At 40.8% G+C, this 25,356-nt stretch overlaps 1 protein-coding gene across 3 annotated transcripts in view; it reads right to left on the reverse strand.

Moving 5' to 3' along the window:
- Shroom2 (shroom family member 2) overlaps window positions 1–25,356 on the reverse strand; it is a 171,281-nt gene that overhangs the window by 42,418 nt on the left and 103,507 nt on the right. For all 3 annotated transcript variants that reach the window (NM_001434185.1, NM_001434186.1, NM_001047893.4), the window contains 2 exon segments: window positions 655–3,121; window positions 20,626–20,757. In NM_001434185.1, coding sequence (NP_001421114.1) covers window positions 655–3,121; window positions 20,626–20,757 — 2,599 coding nt within the window.

The following is a 25,356-nucleotide window of genomic DNA, read 5'->3' on the forward strand; positions in this document are numbered from 1 at the left end:
TAGATAGTAAATGACATCACTTTTAAATTTTATTATTTTTAGCCCCACTCCATATCAATATTTAAAAAGTGGATGGGCGGGTTTTGCTAGAGAAATGGTTAAACAGAATCCTTGCTATTCTTGGAGAGGACTGGAGTTCAGTTCTTAGCACCCACATTAGGCCACTTAAAAATCTACTGTAACTCCAGCCCTCTAGGGGATCCATTTGGATCCATGAGCACTAGCACATGGCATACAAACATACATACATACATACATACATACATACATACATATATGTATATATATATGACAATAAAATCTTTAAAGAAATGGCTAGTATATGTTTACACAAAGCACCCATTTTCACTTCACTAAATAGAGACAGCTTCCTATAGTCTCCCAACACCTAGAATTATTTGCTTAACATGAGAATAGATACAAGCTAATTAAGTACAAAGATAGTGAAGGGAAAAGGAAGAGGGAGCTGGAAAGAAAGAGATGTTTTTGTACACATATGGCACTTAAAATGATAGTGCTGAAAGCCATTTCATCCCCTTATCTTTCAAACTAGAAGTGACACTCTTGCAATGTAGTGAGTCATCATATATGTTGGGTATGCCTTAAGAATCTTAAGGTGGTGCTCAGTGCAAGCTAAGTATGTATGCTGCATACCTGTGAATAGTGATCTGTGGACGGTGATGAACGAGACCGTTCATGAATGTACTGTGGCCTCTGCTGCTGATCTAGGCCAGCATCCAGAATATCATCTGCTGAATGGTATCGTCCAGAACTCCTGGCTTCTAGAGATTTCTTCTGCTCCTTCCAAGATGCTTGATATTCTGCAAAGGTTCCAAGCCTTCTGGGTGGGTTCAATTTCTCTGAGGCCTTTTCTACTTTTCTGTCTTCACTGAGGATCTCTCCACAAGAGGTGGCCCGTGACCTCTTCTGAAACCAGGGCTCTGTACTCTCACACTCATGGCCCTGTGTCTGAGGCCTCTCAGCCTTTTCTCTTGGGATCCCACAGAAAGCTTGCCTATGGCCTGGCTTCTGGAGAAGAGATTTGCTTGTTTCCTCAAAAAACTTCCACCTATCAGCAAATGTACCCACAGAATCCTCAGATGTCCTAATAGTAGGATGAGGACTGTGGTCCCCTGAAAGCCCCACTTCATTAATTTTTTCTGGCTCAGAATAGGACTTTAGTTTCTGCTCTGCTGTGAACCGTTTCCGGCCTCCAATTCGAAGAATGTGGGGAACACCACCTGCAGAAGAGGGTGGCTTGGCCAGACCTGCTTCACAGAGGCGAGGGGCAGAGTCTGGCTCCCCAGGGAAAGAAGATAAAGAAGATGAGGCACTGTGGTCACAAGTCCTATGTTCTGGTGGTCCTGGATACTGATCTGCTGGGGTGGGATCTAAATCTCGGCGTTGGAAAGAGGTGGCCTTTAGAACACGTGTCTGGGCCTCCTTCAGGTGCTCTTTATAGGTGCTGGGGAAGGAACCTTCTGGAACAGCCCCCACATCAACTCTCCAGTCTCCAGCACAGTCTTCAGCTTCACTATCTCCAGCTAATGTCACTGTGCTTTTGCTCTTCTGTAGCTTTGCTCTGCGCATCTGAATCTCATTCCTTAGTGTTGTGGCAAAACGGTCACTCCTCCGTGTGGGTTTACCCACCTGGGCATCAAGCAGTGGTGGCTTCTCATTTCCACAATCCTTGCTGTTCCCAGGCCTCCATGCACCATCTTGGGTCAGAGAGTGCAGCATGGGTGTTCTCTGACGAGAAATTCTTCCACTCTCTGCATCCACTAACTTGAAGTCATTGCCAGGACACTGCAGACCAGCTCTCACAGTGTGGCTGGCTCTAGGAGGCTCATGGATTCCTGAGCAGCAGCCTTCAATCCCTGCATTTAGCTGTTGATACCCGCCTCTCTCATGAGAGGCTGGGGTCTCCTCATACTGCTGTGGGTAGCCCCTCTGGTCTGGGCGTAAGAGAGGACACTCAAGGTCCACAGGAGTTGTGTCTGAATGCCAATAGTCACTTCGGGGTATCAAAACGTGGGCACTCCCGTGCACTGGCTGCCTGTGGGGCACAGAAAAATAGTGGCTCCGCCCTCTGTCATCTAGCTTCTGGTTAACAGAACCGGGCCACCTCACCTGAGCAGGGTTGTCATCCTGAGACAGTTCAGGAGGCTCCTGCAGACATCCACTAGGAGTTATACGAAGCAATTCCCTTGGTGATGAGGGGAATCTTGGGCTCTCATCACTGCACGGCTGTGGGTGTTGGCTCCCATGGTAAGACTTCAGAAAGTGCACATCTGTGCTGGACAGGGAGAACTGGTGTCTTCCTGGAGCTCCTGAGGGCCTACCTGCCCTATCATCAGAGCACAGCCAACGGCAATCCAGGTGGCCTTCTGGCTGGTAACCCACATTACCTATTTCTTTGCCACTGCTTGGGTGTGCAAGCTTCCACTGTCGATCAGTAGTTTCCATTCTGCGGTCTCCCCGGGGTTGTACATGAGGCAGGGTGGTAAAGTGCTGCATGCTGGCCAAGTCTGAGAATGGAGGGCCCCGAGCCTTTTCATGGCCCCTGGCTGCCACAGCAAAGCTATCACTGCGCAAAGGAAGTCCAAGAGGTGGGGGAGAAGGGGCTTTTTTCTTATCAGGAACATACCAGACAGGCCCAAAATTGGATCTCCCAGAAGTTGCTATTTTGGGCTCAATATTATCCTCCGGCCTTGGGCTTTTACTACTGTTACCAGGAACCCTAGGTAAGAAAGACGATGGCCTGTCCTGTAGTCCCTGAGGATCACCTGTAGACTGGCTTTGTCGGCTGCTGCCTGGCCTGGAAGCCTCCCAAAGGCCAACTTTGTAGAGAATGTTCTCAGTGGATGAGGCGTCAGCCTTGGGCAAGGTGTGGTCAGGGGTGCTGGAACAGGTGGAAAAGGAGCCATAAGCCGAGTCTCGCTTGCTATGGCCACCCAGGTGGTCAATGCTGCTGTTGGACTTGGCAGATGAGAGGTGACCAGATGGGTAGAGCTGGGAGCTGTGGTCCAGGCTGTCTATGCTGCCCATGGAGCTGAAGTGGTCAGAAGTGCGCTGTAGGCTGGTGTGCTCCCATGAGCCAGATAAATCATGGGAGGAAGAACTACAAGGAGAAGCACAAAGAAAGGTTTACAAAGAGCAAGGTCTGAGGATAACAGCATTGTGAGTATAGCTGGTCCTCCTCAGAGGAGGAGGATATTTAATAGTAACTGGTTGGGAACTGGGAGAAGAGGGCATTTCTGAGGGCACACTAAAAAGGTTGTCAAACTACTGAGTGACTTTAAAAAATCCTTTTCAATGCCACTACATTTTCTTAAACTAATGCCCAGAGTGATGCAGGCAGTGCCTGAATTAACATATCTATGGTCCATCATTGGTAAAGACCAGGGATTGGAAAATGACAGCTCATGTACTAAGAATGGTTCTTAGCTCTTTAAAAAAAAATCTTAATTTTTTATTGTGTATGAATATATACATGTTGTATGTGCATGCAAGCATGTGTAGTGGCATGTGTGTAGAATATCAGAGAACAATGTTTATGGAACTGTTTCTTTCCTTTTGCCTGTGTATGGGTTCCAGGAATTGAGCTCAAGTCACCTTGCCCTGTAAGCACTTTTACCCACTAAGTCATCTTGTGAAATAATTTAAACAAACTCATAACATGTGATGATATTGAAGCAAAAACTCTTCTAACTTAGCTGGGTGTGACAGCACACACCTTTAACCCCAACAAGTGGCAGAGGCAGAGGGATGTAAGTTTGAGGTTAGTCTAGTCTCATGAGCAAGTTCCAGGTCAGCCAGGACTATATAGTGAGACCCAGCCTTGACCAAAAAAAAAAAACAAAAACAAAAACAAAAACAAAAACAAAAACAAAAAACAACCAACCACAAAATCTAACTTATAAAAACCCAGGGCCAGAAGGATTCAGTACAGAATTCTATCAAAACTTCAAAGAAGAAACAACAATTCCTCAAATTATTCCATAACAAAGGCATTTTCAAATTCATTTTATGAAGCCGGTATTACCCTAATACTAAAAACGTTCAAAGACTCAAACAAACAAACAAACAAACAAACAAACAAACAAAAATGTATTTCTGAAAGAACATGAATGCAAAAGCTCAATAAAAATACTTGCAAACCAAATTCAAAAACACACATGAAAAAGATTATCCACCATGACCAAGTCACCTTCATCCCAAAGATGCAGGGATGGTTCATCATACCTAAGTTAATAAACATAATCCACCACATAAACAGACTCAAAAAATAGAGACCACATGACATCTTTCATTAGATGCAGCGAAAGTCTTTGACAAAATTCAACATTCATTCTTGACAAAAGTCTTGGGAGAGTCTGGGAACACAGGGGATATATAATAAAGCCAAGCCCATAGCCAACATCTTCCCAATGGAAAAAACTGAAAATATTTCCATTAAAATCAGGAACAAGACAGGACATTTACTCTGCCCTACTTTGTTCAGTACAGCACTTAAAGTCTTAGCTAGAAGGAGATATAGGGGATACAAAAAGGAAAGGAAAAAGTCACAATACCCTTATGTGGAGATAATAGGATTCTATTCCTAAAGATTCCACAAAAAACTCCTATAGTTGATAAATGCACTTTCAACTAAGTAGCAGGATGTAAAATTAGCATATAAAAATCAATAGCCTTCCTATATAAAAACTGCAAACATGCACCAAGAAATGGAGAAATAATTGCATGTATAATAGCGTTCAAAACAAAATAAAAAATCCTTTAGAATAAATCTAAGAAAGTGGAAGACTTGTATCATAAGAACTTTAAGACAATGCAGAATGAAACTGAGAAGGGCACCAGAAGGTGGAATAACCTCCTATGTTCACAAATTGGTAGGATGAATATTGTGAAAATGGTCATTCTACCAACAGGAATTTACAGACTCAGTGCAATTCCCATCAGAATTCCAACACAGTTCTTCACAGAAATTGAAAAAAACAATCTTAAATTTCACAGGGAAATACAAACACCCAGAATAGTTAAAATAATCTTGAACAACAACAACAAAAATGTTGAGGTTGTCGCCATCCCAGATTTCAACTTGTGCAACAAAGATATAGTAACAAAAACACATCACAATACTGATATAAAAGCAGACATATTTATCGATGGAATAACATTGAGGACCCACGTATCTGCCCATACTCCATCAGCCACCTAATTTGTGAGAAAAAAAGGCCAATAAATCTATTGGAAAAAAGACTGTGTCTTCAACAAACAGTGCTGGTCAAACTAGATAGCTGCAAGAATGAAAGTGGAGTCTTATCTCTTATCCTACAAAAAACTCAATTCTAAATGGACCAGGAACCCCAACAGAAGCCCGAATACCCTGAGAATCTGCTAGAGGAGAAAGTAGGGACTATGCTCGAACCTATTTGTATATTTTTGAATAGTTGGAGGAAAAGAAAACAGGAATATTTCTCTTGATTGTCCTAATTAGATAAAATTCAAATTTCAATGTATAAAGTTTTATGGAAACATGCCCATGCTCTTCTTTCTACATCTTGTGTTACAATAGCCGAACTGAACAACTAACAAAGCCAGTGAAAATAACCCCTTATAACACAGGCTGTAGTGCACACAATTCATCTTAAGGAAGCATCAAATGAGAACAATTTTAGAATTACATGAGAAATTTCAGGAACATTTCTTTTCCACTCTCAAATATTTAATTACATTCTTAAATTCTCAGTTGGGTACTGAGACAAGAAGCAATAGGCTTTACCACCAGAATCATGTGCTGCTCTGCCTAGATGAAGGACTAAACCTTTCAGTCTCATTTGGGCTATACATGCACACTCATATCACACAGTCTTAGTCAGGATTGTTTCTAAAACAGGGTAATGAATAGACTGAGAAAGAGATTATTCTACAGAATAGTCACTGTGCATATATGATTGTAAGACTCTTACTTGCAAAACTACTCATAGGATGCCAAATGTTATCCTTAAAGCCGGACTTTCCATGCTTTAATAAAAAAAAAAAAAACGGGACTATATTATGTTAGAGGAGAGTAAGGATAAGAAAGAAAATAGCAGGCATGGAAAAAACAGGAAACAGACCTGGCTAAGTCATCCAAGGATGACAGATAACCACTTGGCTTTGATAGCATTTTCTTTAAGGACAGACTGCGTCCCTAATGAATAGAATATGTTCTAGATTATTCATTACCATAAATTCATTCGGATACAAATAGCACAAAGCTCAGTTTATACACAGATGTAACTAGTATAGATGTTTCTCTAATGTGGTGACTGGCTAAGATGGTAAGTGGAAGATTCTATTACATTCAAGGCACTACAATGAGGAAATATGAAGCATATTTCACCCTGTTTTCTTGCTCAGTTGAGAATCTGTGGTTTTTCAAACTAAATACCATCCAGTCTTGTTGTTGTGAATATCATGTAATACTGCATTTGAGAAGTATTTCCTTTACATTACTAAGCACTATACTCTTCAATCTGCTTTCAGATAGGCATTTATTAACAGACTCAATGAAATTTGAGATGGTTGTAAAAAGAGGAATTGCAGAGCTGGGGACATGACATTGGTAGAACATGTGCCTATTATGCAAATGGCTCTAGGTTCCATCTCTATTTGGGGATGGAAAAAGGGTAGATATGGTGGTGCACACCTATGATCCTAGTACCTGAAAGGCTTAGGTAGGAAGATGGTCACTAGTTCAAGGATAATCTAGTCTATTTAGCAATTACCAGACTAACCAGAACACATATAGTGAGACCCTATCTCAAAAATAAGGAGGATGAAGAAGTTGGGGAAATGGTGCGGGGGTGGGAGGTACATGGTTTTTCTTATACAGAATGAAAGAGGGAGAGGGAGAGGGAGAGGTAGAGGGAGAGGGAGAGGGAGAGGGAGAGGGAAAGGGAGAGGGAGAGGGAGGTGGGGGCTACTGGGATGGAAAAATGGGTAGTAAACATAAGCAAAGTACAACAATGTATGTGTATTAAAATATAAAGAAAACCATTATTTTGTATGCTAGAAATAAGAGGGCTAGAGAAGTGGGTTGACATTTAAGAAGACTTACTACTCTTACAGAGAAACATTTTACAACTGCCTATAACTTTACCTCCAGGGTTCCAAAATCTTCAGGCCTCTGCAGGCACCACACCTAAGTAACAAAATCACACTCAAATACACATATATACATTGTTAAAAATGATGAAAATAGAATTGTTTTCTAAAAGTAAAATGAATAATTTTTTTTTTAAATTAAGAGAAAATTTGAACACAAATGATAGCACATGCCTATAATCCTAGTACTTCGGAGTTAAAGAGACAGGAAGATCAAATCCAAGGCCAGTCTAGGATGCATAGTTTGAAGCAAGTCTGATCTACATGAGACCCTGTGTCAACAAGTAAAATTAATATATAATAAAAAGTAATGAAAAGGTAAAAGATATTAATATTATTTCAAACACATACAGACATGCACTGTATTTATAAGCATACACACACACAAAATTATACTTGCACACTCATATGTACATACTGGACTGCATGAACATACATTCATAAAATAACATGGATGCATATATGTGCAAATATGCTCATGCATGCACAGCCATACACAGGCACAAAAGCACATAGAAAAATAATTCATAGCGCCATGATGATATACTCATGCACAATAAACACATGCCAAAATCATACCAGCCATCATAACTACCATGCTTCCATCAGAATACGTGAGACATTTAATCACTAGCATTTGTAGAGTACTGAAGAGTAGATGTAGACACAGTAAACTCTCCCCATAAATATTACCTGTTTGGCAATGCATGGATATATCTTCAAAAGGAGCTGAGAAAACAGAGATATAATGGAAACCCCACCTGCTGGATTCAGACCACCAAATCCTTGATGTCACAGTTGACGGTCTCATAGGACTCCACAAGAAGAATAAAAACTGAAGCTTCCTTAAGAAACACTCACAATGGTCCCACAGGTCTCTGTATCCACATTCTGTGGGGGAGAGAACTGAACTCTCAGAACTGCAGACATTTCTGAGAGCTCAGGGGAGAAACCACTTCTGCTCACAATCTTGGCTTAAGAGGCCCAAGAAGCTAAGGAGCAGTCAGGGGTAGGACCCTTCCAGTTTTTGCCTGCTTCCAGACCTGAAATCCAGTCTCCCAGAGTACTGAAACACCTGAGAGAAGAGGTAAGACCAAGTCTTCTGCTGCTAGCAACCCGCATGGAGGGCTCAGGACCCACAAACCCAGAAGCAGTATGGGACAGGACCCTACCAGTTTCTGTCTGTGCACGTAGCTGAACCAGTACCACAGCTCTTTGGGCCCAGTTCCTACTGTAGGAAAAGAGGTCTACAGGAGTGCTGTCACACAGTCTTACAGGAGGGTCAAGCCACTGTCAGAAACAGCAAGACCAGCCAACACCAGAGACAACCTGATGGTGAGAGGCAAGCACGGGAACCTAAGCATCAGAAACCAAAATTACTTGGCAACTTTAGAGCCCAGTTCTCCCACCAAAGCAAATACTAGATATCTCAACAGACAGGAAAAGCAAGCTTTAGACTTAAAAATTACATCTCCTGATGATGATAGAGGAATTTAAGAAGGACATAAATAATTCCCTTAAAGAAATACAGGACGACATGGGTAAGGGGTAAGCAAGTAGAAGCCCTTAAAGAGGAAAAACAAAAAATCCCTTAAAGAATTACAGGAAAACACAACCAAACCGGTGAAGGAATTGAACAAAACCAACCAGGATTTAAAAATGGAAATGGGCAGCAGCTCTCTGCTCCCAGACCCGGTGAGAGAGAGACCCAACCGCCTGGTCAGGTGGGCACTCCTGAGGCTGCAGAGCGGAAGAGACCACCAACACTGCTCACCCCTGCCCACATCCCTGGCCCAAGAGGAAACTGTATAAGGCCTCTGGGCTCCCGTGGGGGAGGGCCCAGGAGCGGCAGGACACCAGCCTGAGACACCGCCGGAACCTGAAAGAAACAGACCAGATAAACAGTTCTCTGCACCCAAACCCCGTGGGAGGGAGAGCTAAACCTTCAGAGAGGCAAACAAGCCTGGGAAACCAGAAGAGACTGCTCCCTGCACACACATCTCGGACGCCAGAGGAAAAAGCCAAAGACCATCTGGAACCCTGGTGCACTGAAGCTCCCGGAAGGGGCGGCACAGGTCTTCCTGGTTGCTGCCGCTGCAGAGAGCCCCTGGGCAGCACCCCACGAGCCTACTTGAGCCTCAGGACCACAGGTAAGACCAAATTTTCTGCTGCAAGAAAGCTGCCTGGTGAACTCAAGACACAGGCACACAGGAACAGCTGAAGACCTGTAGAGAGGAAAAACTACACACCCGAAAGCAGAACACTCTGTCCCCATAACTGACTGAAAGAGAGGAAAACAGGTCTACAGCACTCCTGACACACAGGCTTATAGGACAGTCTAGCCACTGTCAGAAATAGCAGAACAAAGTAACACTAGAGATAATCTGATGGCGAGAGGCAAGCGCAGGAACCCAAGCAACAGAAACCAAGACTACAATGCATCATCGGAGCCCAATTCTCCCACCAAAACAAACATGGAATATCCAAACACACCAGAAAAGCAAGATCTAGTTTCAAAATCATATTTGATCATGATGCTGGAGGACTTCAAGAAAGACATGAACACACTTAGGGAAACACAGGAAAACATTAATAAACAAGTAGAAGCCTACAGAGAGGAATCGCAAAAATCCCTGAAAGAATTCCAGGAAAACACAATCAAACAGTTGAAGGAATTAAAAATGGAAATAGAAGCAATCAAGAAAGAACACATGGAAACAACCCTGGATATAGAAAACCAAAAGAAGAGACAAGGAGCTGTAGATACAAGCCTCACCAACAGAATTCAAGAGATGGAAGAGAGAATCTCAGGAGCAGAAGATTCCATAGAAATCATTGACTCAACTGTCAAAGATAATGTAAAGCGGAAAAAGCTACTGGTCCAAAACATACAGGAAATCCAGGACTCAATGAGAAGATCAAACCTAAGGATAATAGGTATAGAAGAGAGTGAAGACTCCCAGCTCAAAGGACCAGTAAATATCTTCAACAAAATCATAGAAGAAAACTTCCCTAACCTAAAAAAAGAGATACCCATAGACATACAAGAAGCCTACAGAACTCCAAATAGATTGGACCAGAAAAGAAACACCTCCCGTCACATAATTGTCAAAACACCAAACGCACAAAATAAAGAAAGAATATTAAAAGCAGTAAGGGAAAAAGGTCAAGTAACATATAAAGGGAGACCTATCAGAATCACACCAGACTTCTCGCCAGAAACTATGAAGGCCAGAAGATCCTGGACTGATGTCATACAGACCCTAAGAGAACACAAATGCCACCCCAGGTTACTGTATCCAGCAAAACTCGCAATTAACATTGATGGAGAAACCAAGATATTCCATGACAAAACCAAATTTACACAATATCTTTCTACAAATCCAGCACTACAAAGGATAATAAATGGTAAAGCCCACCATAAGGAGGCAAGCTATACCCTAGAAGAAGCAAGAAACTAATCGTCTTGGCAACAAAACAAAGAGAATGAAAGCACACAAACATAACCTCACATCCAAATATGAATATAAAGGGAAACAATAATCACTATTCCTTAATATCTCTCAATATCAATGGCCTCAACTCCCCAATAAAAAGACATAGATTAACAACTGGATACGCAACGAGGACCCTGCATTCTGCTGCCTACAGGAAACACACCTCAGAGACAAAGACAGACACTACCTCAGAGTGAAAGGCTGGAAAACAACTTTCCAAGCAAATGGTCAGAAGAAGCAAGCTGGAGTAGCCATTCTAATATCAAATAAAATCAATTTCCAACTAAAAGTCATCAAAAAAGATAAGGAAGGACACTTCATATTCATCAAAGGAAAAATCCACCAAGATGAACTCTCAATCCTAAATATCTATGCCCCAAATACAAGGGCACCTACATACGTAAAAGAAACCTTACTAAAGCTCAAAACACACATTGCACCTCACACAATAATAGTGGGAGATTTCAACACCCCACTCTCATCAATGGACAGATCATGGAAACAGAAATTAAACAGTGATGTCGACAGACTAAGAGAAGTCATGAGCCAAATGGACTTAACGGATATTTATAGAACATTCTATCCTAAAGCAAAAGGATATACCTTCTTCTCAGCTCCTCATGGTACTTTCTCCAAAATTGACCATATAATTGGTCAAAAAACGGGCCTCAACAGGTACAGAAAGATAGAAATAATCCCATGCGTGCTATCAGACCACCACGGCCTAAAACTGGTCTTCAATAACAATAAGGGAAGAATGCCCACATACACTTGGAAATTGAACAATGCTCTACTCAATGATAACCTGGTCAAGGAAGAAATAAAGAAAGAAATGAAAAACTTTTTAGAATTTAATAAAAATGAAGGTACAACATACTCAAACTTATGGGACACAATGAAAGCTGTGCTAAGAGGAAAACTCATAGCGCTGAGTGCCTGCAGAAAGAAACAGGAAAGAGCATATGTCAGCAGCTTGACAGCACACCTAAAAGCTCTAGAACAAAAAGAAGCAAATACACCCAGGAGGAGCAGAAGGCAGGAAATAATCAAACTCAGAGCTGAAATCAACCAAGTAGAAACAAAAAGGACCATAGAAAGAATCAACAGAACCAAAAGTTGGTTCTTTGAGAAAATCAACAAGATAGATAAACCCTTAGCCAGACTAACGAGAGGACACAGAGAGTGCGTCCAAATTAACAAAATCAGAAATGAAAAGGGAGACATAACTACAGATTCAGAGGAAATTCAAAAAATCATCAGATCTTACTATAAAAACCTATATTCAACAAAATTTGAAAATCTTCAGGAAATGGACAATTTCCTAGACAGATACCAGGTATCGAAGTTAAATCAGGAACAGATAAACCAGTTAAACAACCCCATAACTCCTAAGGAAATAGAAGCAGTCATTAAAGGTCTCCCAACCAAAAAGAGTCCAGGTCCAGACGGGTTTAGTGCAGAATTCTATCAAACCTTCATAGAAGACCTCATACCAATATTATCCAAACTATTCCACAAAATTGAAACAGATGGAGCCCTACCGAATTCCTTCTACGAAGCCACAATTACTCTTATACCTAAACCACACAAAGACACAACAAAGAAAGAGAACTTCAGACCAATTTCCCTTATGAATATCGACGCAAAAATACTCAATAAAATTCTGGCAAACCGAATTCAAGAGCACATCAAAACAATCATCCACCATGATCAAGTAGGCTTCATCCCAGGCATGCAGGGATGGTTTAATATACGGAAAACCATCAACGTGATCCATTATATAAACAAACTGAAAGAACAGAACCACATGATCATTTCATTAGATGCTGAGAAAGCATTTGACAAAATTCAACACCCCTTCATGATAAAAGTCCTGGAAAGAATAGGAATTCAAGGCCCATACCTGAACATAGTAAAAGCCATATACAGCAAACCAGTTGCTAACATTAAACTAAATGGAGAGAAACTTGAAGCAATCCCACTAAAATCAGGGACTAGACAAGGCTGCCCACTCTCTCCCTACTTATTCAATATAGTTCTTGAAGTTCTAGCCAGAGCAATCAGACAACAAAAGGAGATCAAGGGGCTACAGATCGGAAAAGAAGAGGTCAAAATATCACTATTTGCAGATGACATGATAGTATATTTAAGTGATCCCAAAAGTTCCACCAGAGAACTACTAAAGCTGATAAACAACTTCAGCAAAGTGGCTGGGTATAAAATTAACTCAAATAAATCAGTAGCCTTCCTCTATACAAAAGAGAAACAAGCCGAGAAAGAAATTAGGGAAACGACACCCTTCATAATAGACCCAAATAATATAAAGTACCTCGGTGTGACTTTAACCAAGCAAGTAAAAGATCTGTACAATAAGAACTTCAAGACTCTGAAGAAAGAAATTGAAGAAGACCTCAGAAGATGGAAAGATCTCCCATGCTCATGGATTGGCAGGATTAATATAGTAAAAATGGCCATTTTACCAAAAGCAATTTACAGATTCAATGCAATCCCCATCAAAATACCAATCCAATTCTTCAAAGAGTTAGACAGAACAATTTGCAAATTCATCTGGAATAACAAAAAACCCAGGATAGCTAAAGCTATCCTCAACAATAAAAGGACTTCAGGGGGAATCACTATCCCTGAACTCAAGCAGTATTACAGAGCAATAGTGATAAAAACTGCATGGTATTGGTACAGAGACAGACAGATAGACCAATGGAATAGAATTGAAGACCCAGAAATGAACCCACACACCTATGGTCACTTGATTTTTGACAAAGGAGCCAAAACCATCCAATGGAAAAAAGATAGCATTTTCAGCAAATGGTGCTGGTTCAACTGGAGGGCAACATGTAGAAGAATGCAGATCGATCCATGCTTATCACCCTGTACAAAGCTTAAGTCCAAGTGGATCAAGGACCTCCACATCAAACCAGACACACTCAAACTAATAGAAGAAAAACTAGGGAAGCATCTGGAACACATGGGCACTGGAAAAAATTTCCTGAACAAAACACCAATGGCTTATGCTCTAAGATCAAGAATCGACAAATGGGATCTCATAAAACTGCAAAGCTTCTGTAAGGCAAAGGACACTGTGGTTAGGACAAAACGGCAACCAACAGATTGCGAAAAGATCTTTACCAATCCTACAACAGATAGAGGCCTTATATCCAAAATATACAAAGAACTCAAGAAGTTAGACCGCAGGGAAACAAATAACCCTATTAAAAAATGGGGTTCAGAGCTAAACAAAGAATTCACAGCTGAGGAATGCCGAATGGCTGAGAAACACCTAAAGAAATGTTCAACATCTTTAGTCATAAGGGAAATGCAAATCAAAACAACCCTGAGATTTCACCTCACACCAGTGCGATTGGCTAAGATCAAAAACTCAGGTGACAGCAGATGCTGGCGAGGATGTGGAGAAAGAGGAACACTCCTCCATTGTTGGTGGGATTGCAGACTAGTAAAACCATTCTGGAAATCAGTCTGGAGGTTCCTCAGAAAATTGGACATTGAACTGCCTGAGGATCCAGCTATACCTCTCTTGGGCATATACCCAAAAGATGCCTCAACATATAAAAGAGACACGTGCTCCACTATGTTCATCGCAGCCTTATTTATAATAGCCAGAAACTGGAAAGAACCCAGATGCCCTTCAACAGAGGAATGGATACAGAAAATGTGGTACATCTACACAATGGAATATTACTCAGCTATCAAAAACAACGAGTTTATGAAATTCGTAGGCAAATGGTTGGAACTGGAAAATATCATCCTGAGTGAGCTAACCCAATCACAGAAAGACATACATGGTATGCACTCATTGATAAGTGGCTATTAGCCCAAATGCTTGAATTACCCTAGATCCCTAGAACAAACGAAACTCAAGACGGATGATCAAAATGTGAATGCTTCACTCCTTCTTTAAATGAGGAAAAAGAATACCCTTGGCAGGGAAGGGAGAGGCAAAGATTAAAACAGAGACTGAAGGAACACCCATTCAGAGCCTGCCCCACATGTGGCCCATACATATACAGCCACCCAATTAGACAAGATGGATGAAGCAAAGAAGTGCAGACCGACAGGAGCCGGATGTAGATCGCTCCTGAGAGACACAGCCAGAATACAGCAAATACAGAGGCGAATGCCAGCAGCAAACCACTGAACTGAGAATAGGTCCCCTATTGAAGGAATCAGAGAAAGAACTGGAAGAGCTTGAAGGGGCTCGAGTACAACAATGCCAAGCAACCAGAGCTTCCAGGGACTAAGCCACTACCTAAAGACTATACATGGACTGACCCTGGACTCTGACCCCATAGGTAGCAATGAATATCCTAGTAAGAGCACCAGTGGAAGGGGAAGCCCTGGGTCCTGCTAAGACTGAACCCCCCGTGAACTAGTCTATGGGGGGAGGGTGGCAATGGGGGAAGGGTTGGGAGGGGGACACCCATAAGGAAGGGGAGGGGGGAGGGGGATGTTTGCCCGGAAACCGGGAAAGGGAATAACACTCGAAATGTATATAAGAAATACTCAAGTTAATGAAAAAAAAAAAAAAAGAAGAGAGAAAAAAAATAAAAATGGAAATGGAAACAATAAAGAAAGCACAAAGGGAGACAACCCTGGAGATAGAAAAACTAGGGAAGAGATCAGGAGTCATAGATAAAAGCAACACTAACAGAATACAAGACATTAGAGGAGAGAATCTCAGGAGCACATGATACCACAGAAAACAGTGACACAATAGTCAAAGAAAATGTAAAACGCAAAAAAGCTCCTAGGCCAAAACATCCAGAAAATCCAAGACACAATGAGAAGATCAAACCTAAGAATAATAGATATAAAAGAAACAGAAGATTCCCAACTTAAAGGGCCAGTAATTATCTTCAACAAAATCATAGAAGAAAACTTCCCTAACCTAAAGAGAGAGATGCCCATAAACATACAAGAAGCCTACAGAACTCCAAATAGATTGGACAAGAAAAGAAATTCCTCCTGTCACATAATAGTCAAAACACTAAATGCACAAAACAAAAAAAGAATATTAAAAGCAGTAAGGGAAAAAGGTCAAGTAACATACAAAGGCAGACCTATCAGAATCACTCCAGACTTCTCAGCAAAGACTATGAAAGCCAGAAGATCCTGGACAGATGTCATACAGACCCTAAGAGAACACAAATGCCAGCCCAGGTTACTGTATCCTGCAAAACTCTCAATTAACATAGATGGAGAGAAACCAAGATATTCCATGACAAAACCAAATTTACACAATGTCTTTCCACAAAGTCAGTCCTACAAAGGATAATGGATGGAAAACTCCAACACAAGGAGGGAAACTACACCCTAGAAAAAGCAAGTAAGTAATCTCCTTGCAATGAAACCAATAGAAGAGAGACATGCAAACATAATTCCCCCTCTAACAACAAAAATAACAGGAAACAACAATCACTATTCCTTAATATCTCTTAACATCAATGGACTTAATTCCCAAATAAAAGGACATAGACTAACAGTCTGGATATGGAAAGAGGACCCAGCATTTTGCTACATACTGGAAACACCCCTCAGTGATAAAGAAAGACAGTACCTCAGAGTAAAACGCTGGAATAAAAATTCCAATCAAATGGTCCCCAGAAACAAGCTGAAGTAGCCATTCTAATATCAAATAAAAATGACTTTTGACCAAATGTTATCAAAAAAGATAAGGAAGGACATTTCATATTCATTAAAGACAAAATCCACCAAGATGAACTCTGAATCCTACATATCTATGCTCCAAATGCAAGGGCACCTATATTTATAAAGTAAACCTTACTAAAGCTCAAATCACACAATGCATCTCACATAATAATAGTGGAAGATTTCAACACTCCACTCTCTTCAATGGACAGATCATGGAAACAGAAATTAAACAGAGACATAGACAGACTAATAGAAGTTATCAACCAAATGGATTTAACATTTATAGAGCATTCCATCCTAAAACAAAAGAATACACCTTCTTAGGATCTCATGGTACCATCTCCAAAATTGACCATATAATCAGTCACAAAACAGACCTCAAAAGATGCAAAAAGACTGAAATAATTCTATGCATCCTATCAGATCACCACAGACTAAGGCTGGTCTTCAATAACAACAAAAACGACAGAAAGCCCATATAGACATAGAAGTTGAACAATGATCTACTCAAGGAAGAAATAAAGAAATTAAAATGTTTCAGAATTTAATGAAAATGAAGGCACACCATACCCAAACTTATGGGACACAATGAAAGCTGTGCTAAGAGGAAAACTCATAGCTCTGAGTGCCTCCAAAAGGAAACAGGAAAGAGCATATGTCAGCAGCTTGACAGCACACCTAAAAGCTCTAGAACAAAAAGAAGCAAATACACCCAGGAGGAGTAGAAGGCAGGAAATAATCAAACTCAGAGCTGAAATCAACCAAGTAGAAACAAAAAGGACCATAGAAAGAATCAACAGAAATAAAAGCTGGTTCTTTGAGAAAATCAACAGATAGATAAACCCTTAGCCAGACTAATCAGAGGGCACAGAGAGTGTATCCCCATTAACAAAATCAAAAATGAAAAGGGAAACATAACAACAGAAACTGAGGAAATTAAAAAAAAATCATCAGATCCTACTACAAAAGCCTATATTCAACAAAACAGAAAAATCTGGATGAAATTGACAATTTTCTAGACAGATACCAGGTACAAAATTAAAATTGGGATCAGATAAACCACTCAAACAGACCCATAACTCCTAAAGAAATAGAAGCAGTTATTAAAGGTCTCCCAACCAACAAAAGCCCAGGACCAGATGGGTTTAGTGAAGAATTCTATCAGACCTTCATAGAAGACTTAATACATTTTTGTTGACAAAATTCAAGACCTGTTCATGTTAAAAGTCTTGGTCGGATCAGGAATTCCAGGCCCATACCTAAACATAGTAAAAGCAATATACAGCAAACCTGTAGCTAATATTAAACTAAATGGAGAAAAACTTGAAGCAATCCCACTAAAATCAGGGATTAGACAAGGCTGCCCACTCTCTCCCTACTAATTCAATATAGTTCTTGAAGTCCTAGCCAGAGCAATCAGTGAAAGGGATGCAAATTGAAAAGGAGGAAGTCAAATATCACTATTTGCAGATGATATAATAGTATACTTAAGACACCCCCAAAAGTTCCACCAGAGAACCACTAAGCCTGATAAACAACTTCAGAAAAGTGCCTGGGCATAAAATTAACTCAAATAAATCAGTAGCCTTTCTCTACTCAAAGAATAAACAGGTTGAGAAAGAAATTAGGGAAATGACACCATTCACAATAGTCACAAATAATACAAAATACCTCGGTGTGACTTTAACCAAGCAAGTGAAAGTTCTGTACGACAAGAACTTCAAGTCTCTGAAGAAAGAAATTGAAGATCTTAGAAGATGGAAAGATCTCCCATGCTCATGGATTGGCAGGATTAATATAGTAAAAATGGCCTTCTTGCCAAAAAGCAATCTACAGATTCAATGCAATCCCCAGCAAAATTCCAACTCAATTCTTCATAGAGTTAGAAAGAGCAATTTACAAATTCATAACCAAAAATCCAGGATAGTGAAAACTATCCTCAACAATAAAAGAACTTCTCAGGGAATCACCATCCCTGACTTCAAGATATATTATAGAGCAATAATGATAAAAAAAACCTGTATGGCATCAGTACAGAGACAGACAGATAGACCAATGGAATAGAATTGAAGAACCAGAAATGAACCCAGAAACCTATGGTCACTTGATCTTTGACAAAGGAGCTAAAACCATTCAATGGAAGAAAGATAGCATTTTCATCAAAATGGTGCTGGTTCAACTGGAGGTCAACATGTAGAAGAATGCAGATCGATCCATTATTATCACCCTGTACAAAGCTTAAGTCCAAGTGGATCAAGGACCTCCACATCAAACCAGATACACTCAAACTAATAGAAGAAAAACTAGGGAAGCATCTGGAACACATGGGCACTGGAAAAATTTCCTGAACAAAACACCAATGGCTTATGCTCTAAGATCAAGAATCGACAAATGGGATCTCATAAAACTGCAAAGCTTCTGTAAGACAAAGGACACTATGGTTAGGACAAAACAGCAACCAACAGATTGGGAAAAGATCTTTACCAGTCCTACAACAGATAGAAGCCTTATATCCAAAATATACAAAGAACTCAGTAAGTTAGACTGCAGGGAGTCAAATAACCCTATTGAAAAATTGGGTTCAGAGCTAAACAAAGAATTCACAGGTGAGGCATGCTGAATGGTTGAGAAGCATCTAAAGAAATGTTCAATATCTTTAGTCATAAGGGAAATGCAAATCAAAACAACCCTGAGATTTCACCTCACACCAGTGAGAATGGCTAAGATCAAAAACTCAGGTGACAGCAAATGCTGGCGAGGACGTGGAGAAAGAGGAACACTCCTCCACTGTTGGTGGGATTGCACACTGGTACAACCATTCTGGAAATCAGCCTGGAGGTTCCTCAGAAAATTGGACATTGAACTGCCTGAGGATCCAGCTATACCTCTCTTGGGCATATACCCAAAAGATGCCCCAACATATAACAAAGACACGTGCTCCACTATGTTCATAGCAGCCTTATTTATAATAGCCAGAAGCTGGAAAGAACCCAGATGCCCTTCAACAGAGGAATGGATACAGAAAATGTGGTACATCTACACAATGGAATATTACTCAGCTATCAAAAACAATGACTTTATGAAATTCATAGGCAAATGGTTGGAACTGGAAAATATCATCTGGAGTGAGGTAACCCAAGCACCGAAAAATCCTCATGGTATGCACTCACTGATACGTGGATATTAGCCCAAAAGCTCAGATTACCCAAGATACAATCCACAGACCACATGATGCTCAAGAAGGAGGACGACCACAAATGCTTCAGTTCTACTTAAAGGGGGGAACAAAAATATTCATAGGAGGGGATATGGAGACAAAGTGTGGCGCAAAGACTGAAGGAATGGCCATTCAGCGCCTGCCCCACCTCAGGATCCAGCCCATAAAGATACAACAGCAAACCTAGGTAATATTGATGAAGCCAAAAAGTGCATGCTGACAGGAGCCTGATACAGCTGCCTTCTGAGGGGCTCTGCCAGAGGATGAATACAGAGGTAAATGCCAGCAGCAAACCACTGAACTGAGAACGGGGTCCTCATTGGAGGAATTAGAGAAAGGACTCCTGAAGACAGTGAAGGGGCTTGCAACCCCATAAGGGCAATCAACCAGAGTTCCCAGGGACTTAACCACTACCCAGAGTACACATGAACAGACCCATAGCTCCAGCTGCATAGGTAGCAGAGGATGGCCTTGTTGGGCACCAATGGAAGAAGCCCTTGGTCCTGCCATGGCTGGATCCCCCAGTGTAGCGGAATGTCAGGGCGGGGAGTCAGGAAAGGGGGGTGCTTGGAGAGGAAGAATATCCTCTCAAAAGAAGCGGGAAGGGTGGGGTTGGGGATTTAGCTCAGAGGTAGAGCGCTTGCCTAGCGAGCACAAGGCCCTGGGTTCGGTCCCCAGCTCCGGAAAAAAAAAAAAAAAAAAAAAGAAAAGAAAAAAAAAGATAAAAAAAAAGATAAAAAAAAAGATAAAAAGAAGGGGGAAGGGTGATGGGATAGGGGGCTTATGGACAGGAAACCAGGAAAGGGACTAGCATTTGAAATGTAAATTTAAAAAATCCAATAAAGAAAAAGAAACACTCAGAAATGAGGAAAAAAGCTCGTTCATCCTTTGTCTTGCCACTTAATTTTCTATTGTCAGATGTTTCTGTGCTCAGTGAAATATTCAGTTCAAATCCTAATTGAGGATCAGTAGCCTTGACTGTTCTGAAATTAAGTCCCAAAACTCTGAATCTCTGAGTACTCACAGAATGTCATAGTTACATGGTGTCTGGACTTGTGAAAGAGTACCTACCTAGCCTGGTGCTGGCTCTTCCAGGAAGGGGAACTGCTGGAGTTCAGAAACAGTGAGACTGGTGGCTCAGGGTGGACATCGAAGTACTTGGTAGCATGCCAGGAGTGAGGCCTCCAACTTGGATCACTTTTCCTGGAAAGAAATGCAGACAAAGGGACTTCACACACTCCTTCCTGTCCAGGACAATAGCAGGACCCAACAAAGGAAACTAATCTGTTGCCACCCGACACACATGGCTTATAGCTGCCTTCTATAATATATGGGCATGCACATTATTTCAGATGGTCGCTAATGACCAAATTGCTATGATTCAGAGTGGAAATGATAGGCTCTAAAACCACCTTTAGTTTTTATTTATTTCTCCATAAATGGATAAGATTATTGTTTACCAGGTAGAAATGTTATAAACATTTTTGAGACAATGTCTGATATACCCAGGGCTAGCCTTGAACTTCTGATCCCCGTACCTCTACCCCTGAATCCTCAGGAGCACCTGAAGCCCAGTTTTATGCAGTGCTGGTGATAGAACTTGGAGTTTTCTATATACTAGGCAACCTTCTACCAACTATGCTATATCTCCACCTCTTATTTTGTTATTGTTCTTTGTGAGTGTTTTTTAAGACAGATTATGTATGAATGAGGCCTTGGAACTGATCCATAGAACCCCCAAAACAACAACACATGCAAGAGAATACCACAAACATTGAGATCCACCCAAAGTCCCTTCAACTCCAAAGTCACTGCATGAAGCTACCCTTACCTCTCAAACCTCCAATTTAAGATAGAAATGACCTCACAGTAGACAGTTTTTGAGTCAGTCAATAATGTCAAAAGAATCCACAGAACAGGTTTAGGTAACTAACAGACTAGATATTTACTCCCACAGGCAAAAAAATATTAAAGGGTGTTATATAAAAAACAAACAAAAAAGGGTGTTATATAGTAAAGAATATATTCTAAGATAAAACTGAAAAGCATTATAACACAAACCTTTTAATGACTTGTAGTCTTTTTTAAAGATTTATTTATTTATTTATTTAAGTACACTGTTGCTGTCCTCAGACACACCAGAAGAGGGCATCAGATCCCATTACAGATGGTTGTGAGCCACCATGTGGTTGCTGGGATTTGAACTCAGGACCTCTTGAAGTGAAGTCAGTGCTCTTAACCACTGAGCCATCTCTCCAGCTCCTACTTGTATAATCTTAATGGGTATGCAAGGAGCAAAAAAATGTTGACTTATGATCATTTTACAGGTACTAGGGACAACTCTATCATACCTCTGAAGTAATAAGGAATTACAAAATCAGGAATGTACCTCACAGAATTCCTAAAAATCTTCAGAAGTAAGGCTCTAACTACATGCAGTTCATTTCTGCTGAGGTTTCCTATGTTATAATATCTATAGCTTTTCAGTTAATTGACATATCTCTCTTTTCAGTTAACTGATAAGAAAAATGAACTAGACTGATTGAACATGAGGGCAGAGGGAAGGGAAAATATGGCAAAGGAAAGGAAATGCCTCACCTATGATGACACTATTTGCATCTCTATTAGAATGCCTTGAGATAGTAGCTGAGGCCATGGGAGAGCAATGTTTAGCAAAACTACTATTAGTAAGCAAATTCTAAAATAGTAGCAATAAATGTGTGGTTTTTTTTTTTTTTTACAAAATGTGTAGTAAATTTAAAGTGGCTGTAACAGCTTTGCTACCCTCCCATTAGTTGTCTTTGTACCTCTTCTCCTTCAATGTGAGCTTGCTTTGGGTAACCAGCAAGTAACAGAATGGAGGCAGGTGTATTATCTCTTACCTATAATCCCAGCACTCAGAAAGCTGAAGCAGAAGGACTGCTGTAAGCTGGAGCCTAGCTTGGGCTACATAGTAACTTCCCAGCAAGCCTGAGTTCACTGTATAAGACCCCACTTATTTCTTAAAATAAAGATAACAGAATGGGAAGAAATAATGCTCTAAAGAATTTGAGCACGATTGTAGGAAGCCTGTAACTTCTTCCTGGCTGTTTTGGAATGTTTTCTCTGAAGAAAGCCTTGTAAGAGTCATTAGTTAGCATGACAGATCCAGAACTATGGAAGAGGGCTCTCCACCACACCTAGGAGGGTGTGTGTGTGTGTGTGTGTGTGTGTGTGTGTGTGTGTGTGTGTGTGTGTGTGGTAGCTGGGAGAGGTTCTTTAAGTCTAGAGGGAATGGACTAAGAAAAGACAGAAATATATCTTTGAAAAGTTTGTACAACAATCCAAAAGGTTCTTAAAAGGACAATACACAGAGCTAGGAAGATGACACAAGACTGGAAAAAGGCACTTGCCACACAAACATGAGACCCTGAGTTCCATCCCCAGAAGCCACATAAAGATGGAAGAACACGGATGTCTCAAGGTTTTCCTCTAGCCTCCACAACTACACAGTGCACATATACATCATACACACACACACACACACACACACACACACACACACACACATAATAACACTATTGATATTTAAAAGACAATGTACAATAGATATGCCAATGTCAATACATAGTCAGCAGCTAAGATCTTAGTGGGACTGTTTGAGGTAAACCAATAAAGACAAAGAGTAAGAAGGGGTAAATGAAGATAACAAGAATAGTGAGGATGTCAAAAAGAGTTAGGGTTACTGTGCTTATGGGGACTATTTTTTTAAATAAACAAATGAAGATATATAGAGAAAAGAGTTATATTCCGGTAAAATTTTCCCAATGTGCATGTGATTGCTTTCACATCTTCTGAATTTACTGGTATACCATGAACACATTTTGGAATCAATTACATCAGGCAAGCTGGCATTTCAGATGCCAAGAAACAACTGGGGTTGTATTAATAAGAAACAGCATCTAGAGGCTAGCTAGCTTGTCATTGACGATTCTGAGGAAATGGTATGTTCTCTGATGCCACCTACTGGCCCACTAGTTCCACCCATTCTCAGGTGTCTAGAACATTTGACATCCACTTACAAACAAGGCTCTCTTGTTTCCTCCCATGCATGGGCTTAAAACCAGTGACCCCTAGTAATATGGGTACAGGGAGTAGGACACAGATATAACCCACTGTATGCCACAGCAGAAGCGACAAAGAGCAAGTGGCTAATAGCACTGAGTTTGTACTCAGTTTCTAGATCATGCAAAGACCAAGAAGATTTTACTGTTGATACTCTAGTAACTTTTCCTGAAATCAACTGCCTTAAATGTACAACAACTGAATTTACATCATTTAAAAAAATAATTTCGAGACCGGATTAACAGCTCTCTGCACCCAAATCCCATGGGAGGGAGAGCTAAACCTTCAGAGAGGCAGACACGCCTGGGAAACCAGAAGAGACTGCACACTGCACACACATCTCGGATGCCAGAGAAAAACACCAAACACCATCTGGAACCCTGGTGCACTGAAGCTCCCGGAAACGGTGGCGCAGATCTTCCTGGCTGCTGCCACCACAGAGAGCTCCTGGGCAGCACCCCGCGAGCGAACTTGCGCCTCGGGACCACAGGTAAGACCAACTTTTCTGCTGCAAGTGACCTGCCTGGTGAACTCAAGACACAGGCCCACAGGAACAGGTGAAGACCTGTAGAGAGGAATAACTACACGCCCGAAAGCAGAACACTCTGTCCCCATAACAGGCTGAAAGAAAACAGGAAAACAGGTCTACAGCACTCCTGACGCACAGGCTTATAGGGCAGTCTAGCCACTGTCAGAAATAGCAGAACAAAGTAACACTAGAGATAATCTGATGGCTAGAGGCAAGCGCAGGAACCCAAGCAACAGAAACCAAGACTACATGGCACCATCGGAGCCCAATTCTCCCATCAAAACAAACATGGAATAACCAAACACACCAGAGAAGCAAGATCTAGTTTCAAAATCATATTTGATCATGATGCTGGAGGACTTCAAGAAAGACGTGAAGAACTCCCTTAGAGAACAAGTAGAAGCCTACAGAGAGGAATCGCAAAAATGCCTGAAAGAATTCCAGGAAAACATAAATAAACAAGTAGAAGCCCACAGAGAGGAGACACAAAAATCCCTGAAAGAATTCCAGGAAAACACAATCAAACAGTTGAAGGAATTAAAAATGGAAATAGAAGCAATCAAGAAAGAACACATGGAAACAACCCTGGATATAGAAAACCAAAAGAAGAGACAAGGAGCTGTAGATACAAGCTTCACCAACAGAATACAAGAGATGGAAGAGAGAATCTCAGGAGCAGAAGATTCCATAGAAATCATTGACTCAACTGTCAAAGATAATGTAAAGCGGAAAAAGGTACTGGTCCAAATCATACAGGAAATCCAGGACTCAATGAGAAGATCAAACCTAAGGATAATAGGTATAGAAGAGAGTTAAGACTCCCAGCTCAAAGGACCAGTAAATATCTTCAACAAAATCATAGAAGAAAACTTCCCTAAACTAAAAAAAGAGATACCCATAGGCATACAAGAAGCCTACAGAACTCCAAATAGATTGGACCAGAAAAGAAACACCTCCCGTCACATAATAGTCAAAACACCAAACGCACAAAATAAAGAAAGAATATTAAAAGCAGTAAGGGAAAAAGGTCAAGTAACATATAAAGGCAGACCTATCAGAATCACACCAGACTTTTCGCCAGAAAACTATGAAGGCCAGAAGATCCTGGACAGATGTCATACACACCCTAAGAGAACACAAATGCCATCCCAGGTTACTGTATCCTGCAA

Source organism: Rattus norvegicus, chromosome X (assembly GCF_021556685.1).
Source record: "Rattus norvegicus strain SHRSP/BbbUtx chromosome X, alternate assembly SHRSP_T2T, whole genome shotgun sequence".
Lineage (NCBI taxonomy): Eukaryota > Metazoa > Chordata > Mammalia > Rodentia > Muridae > Rattus > Rattus norvegicus.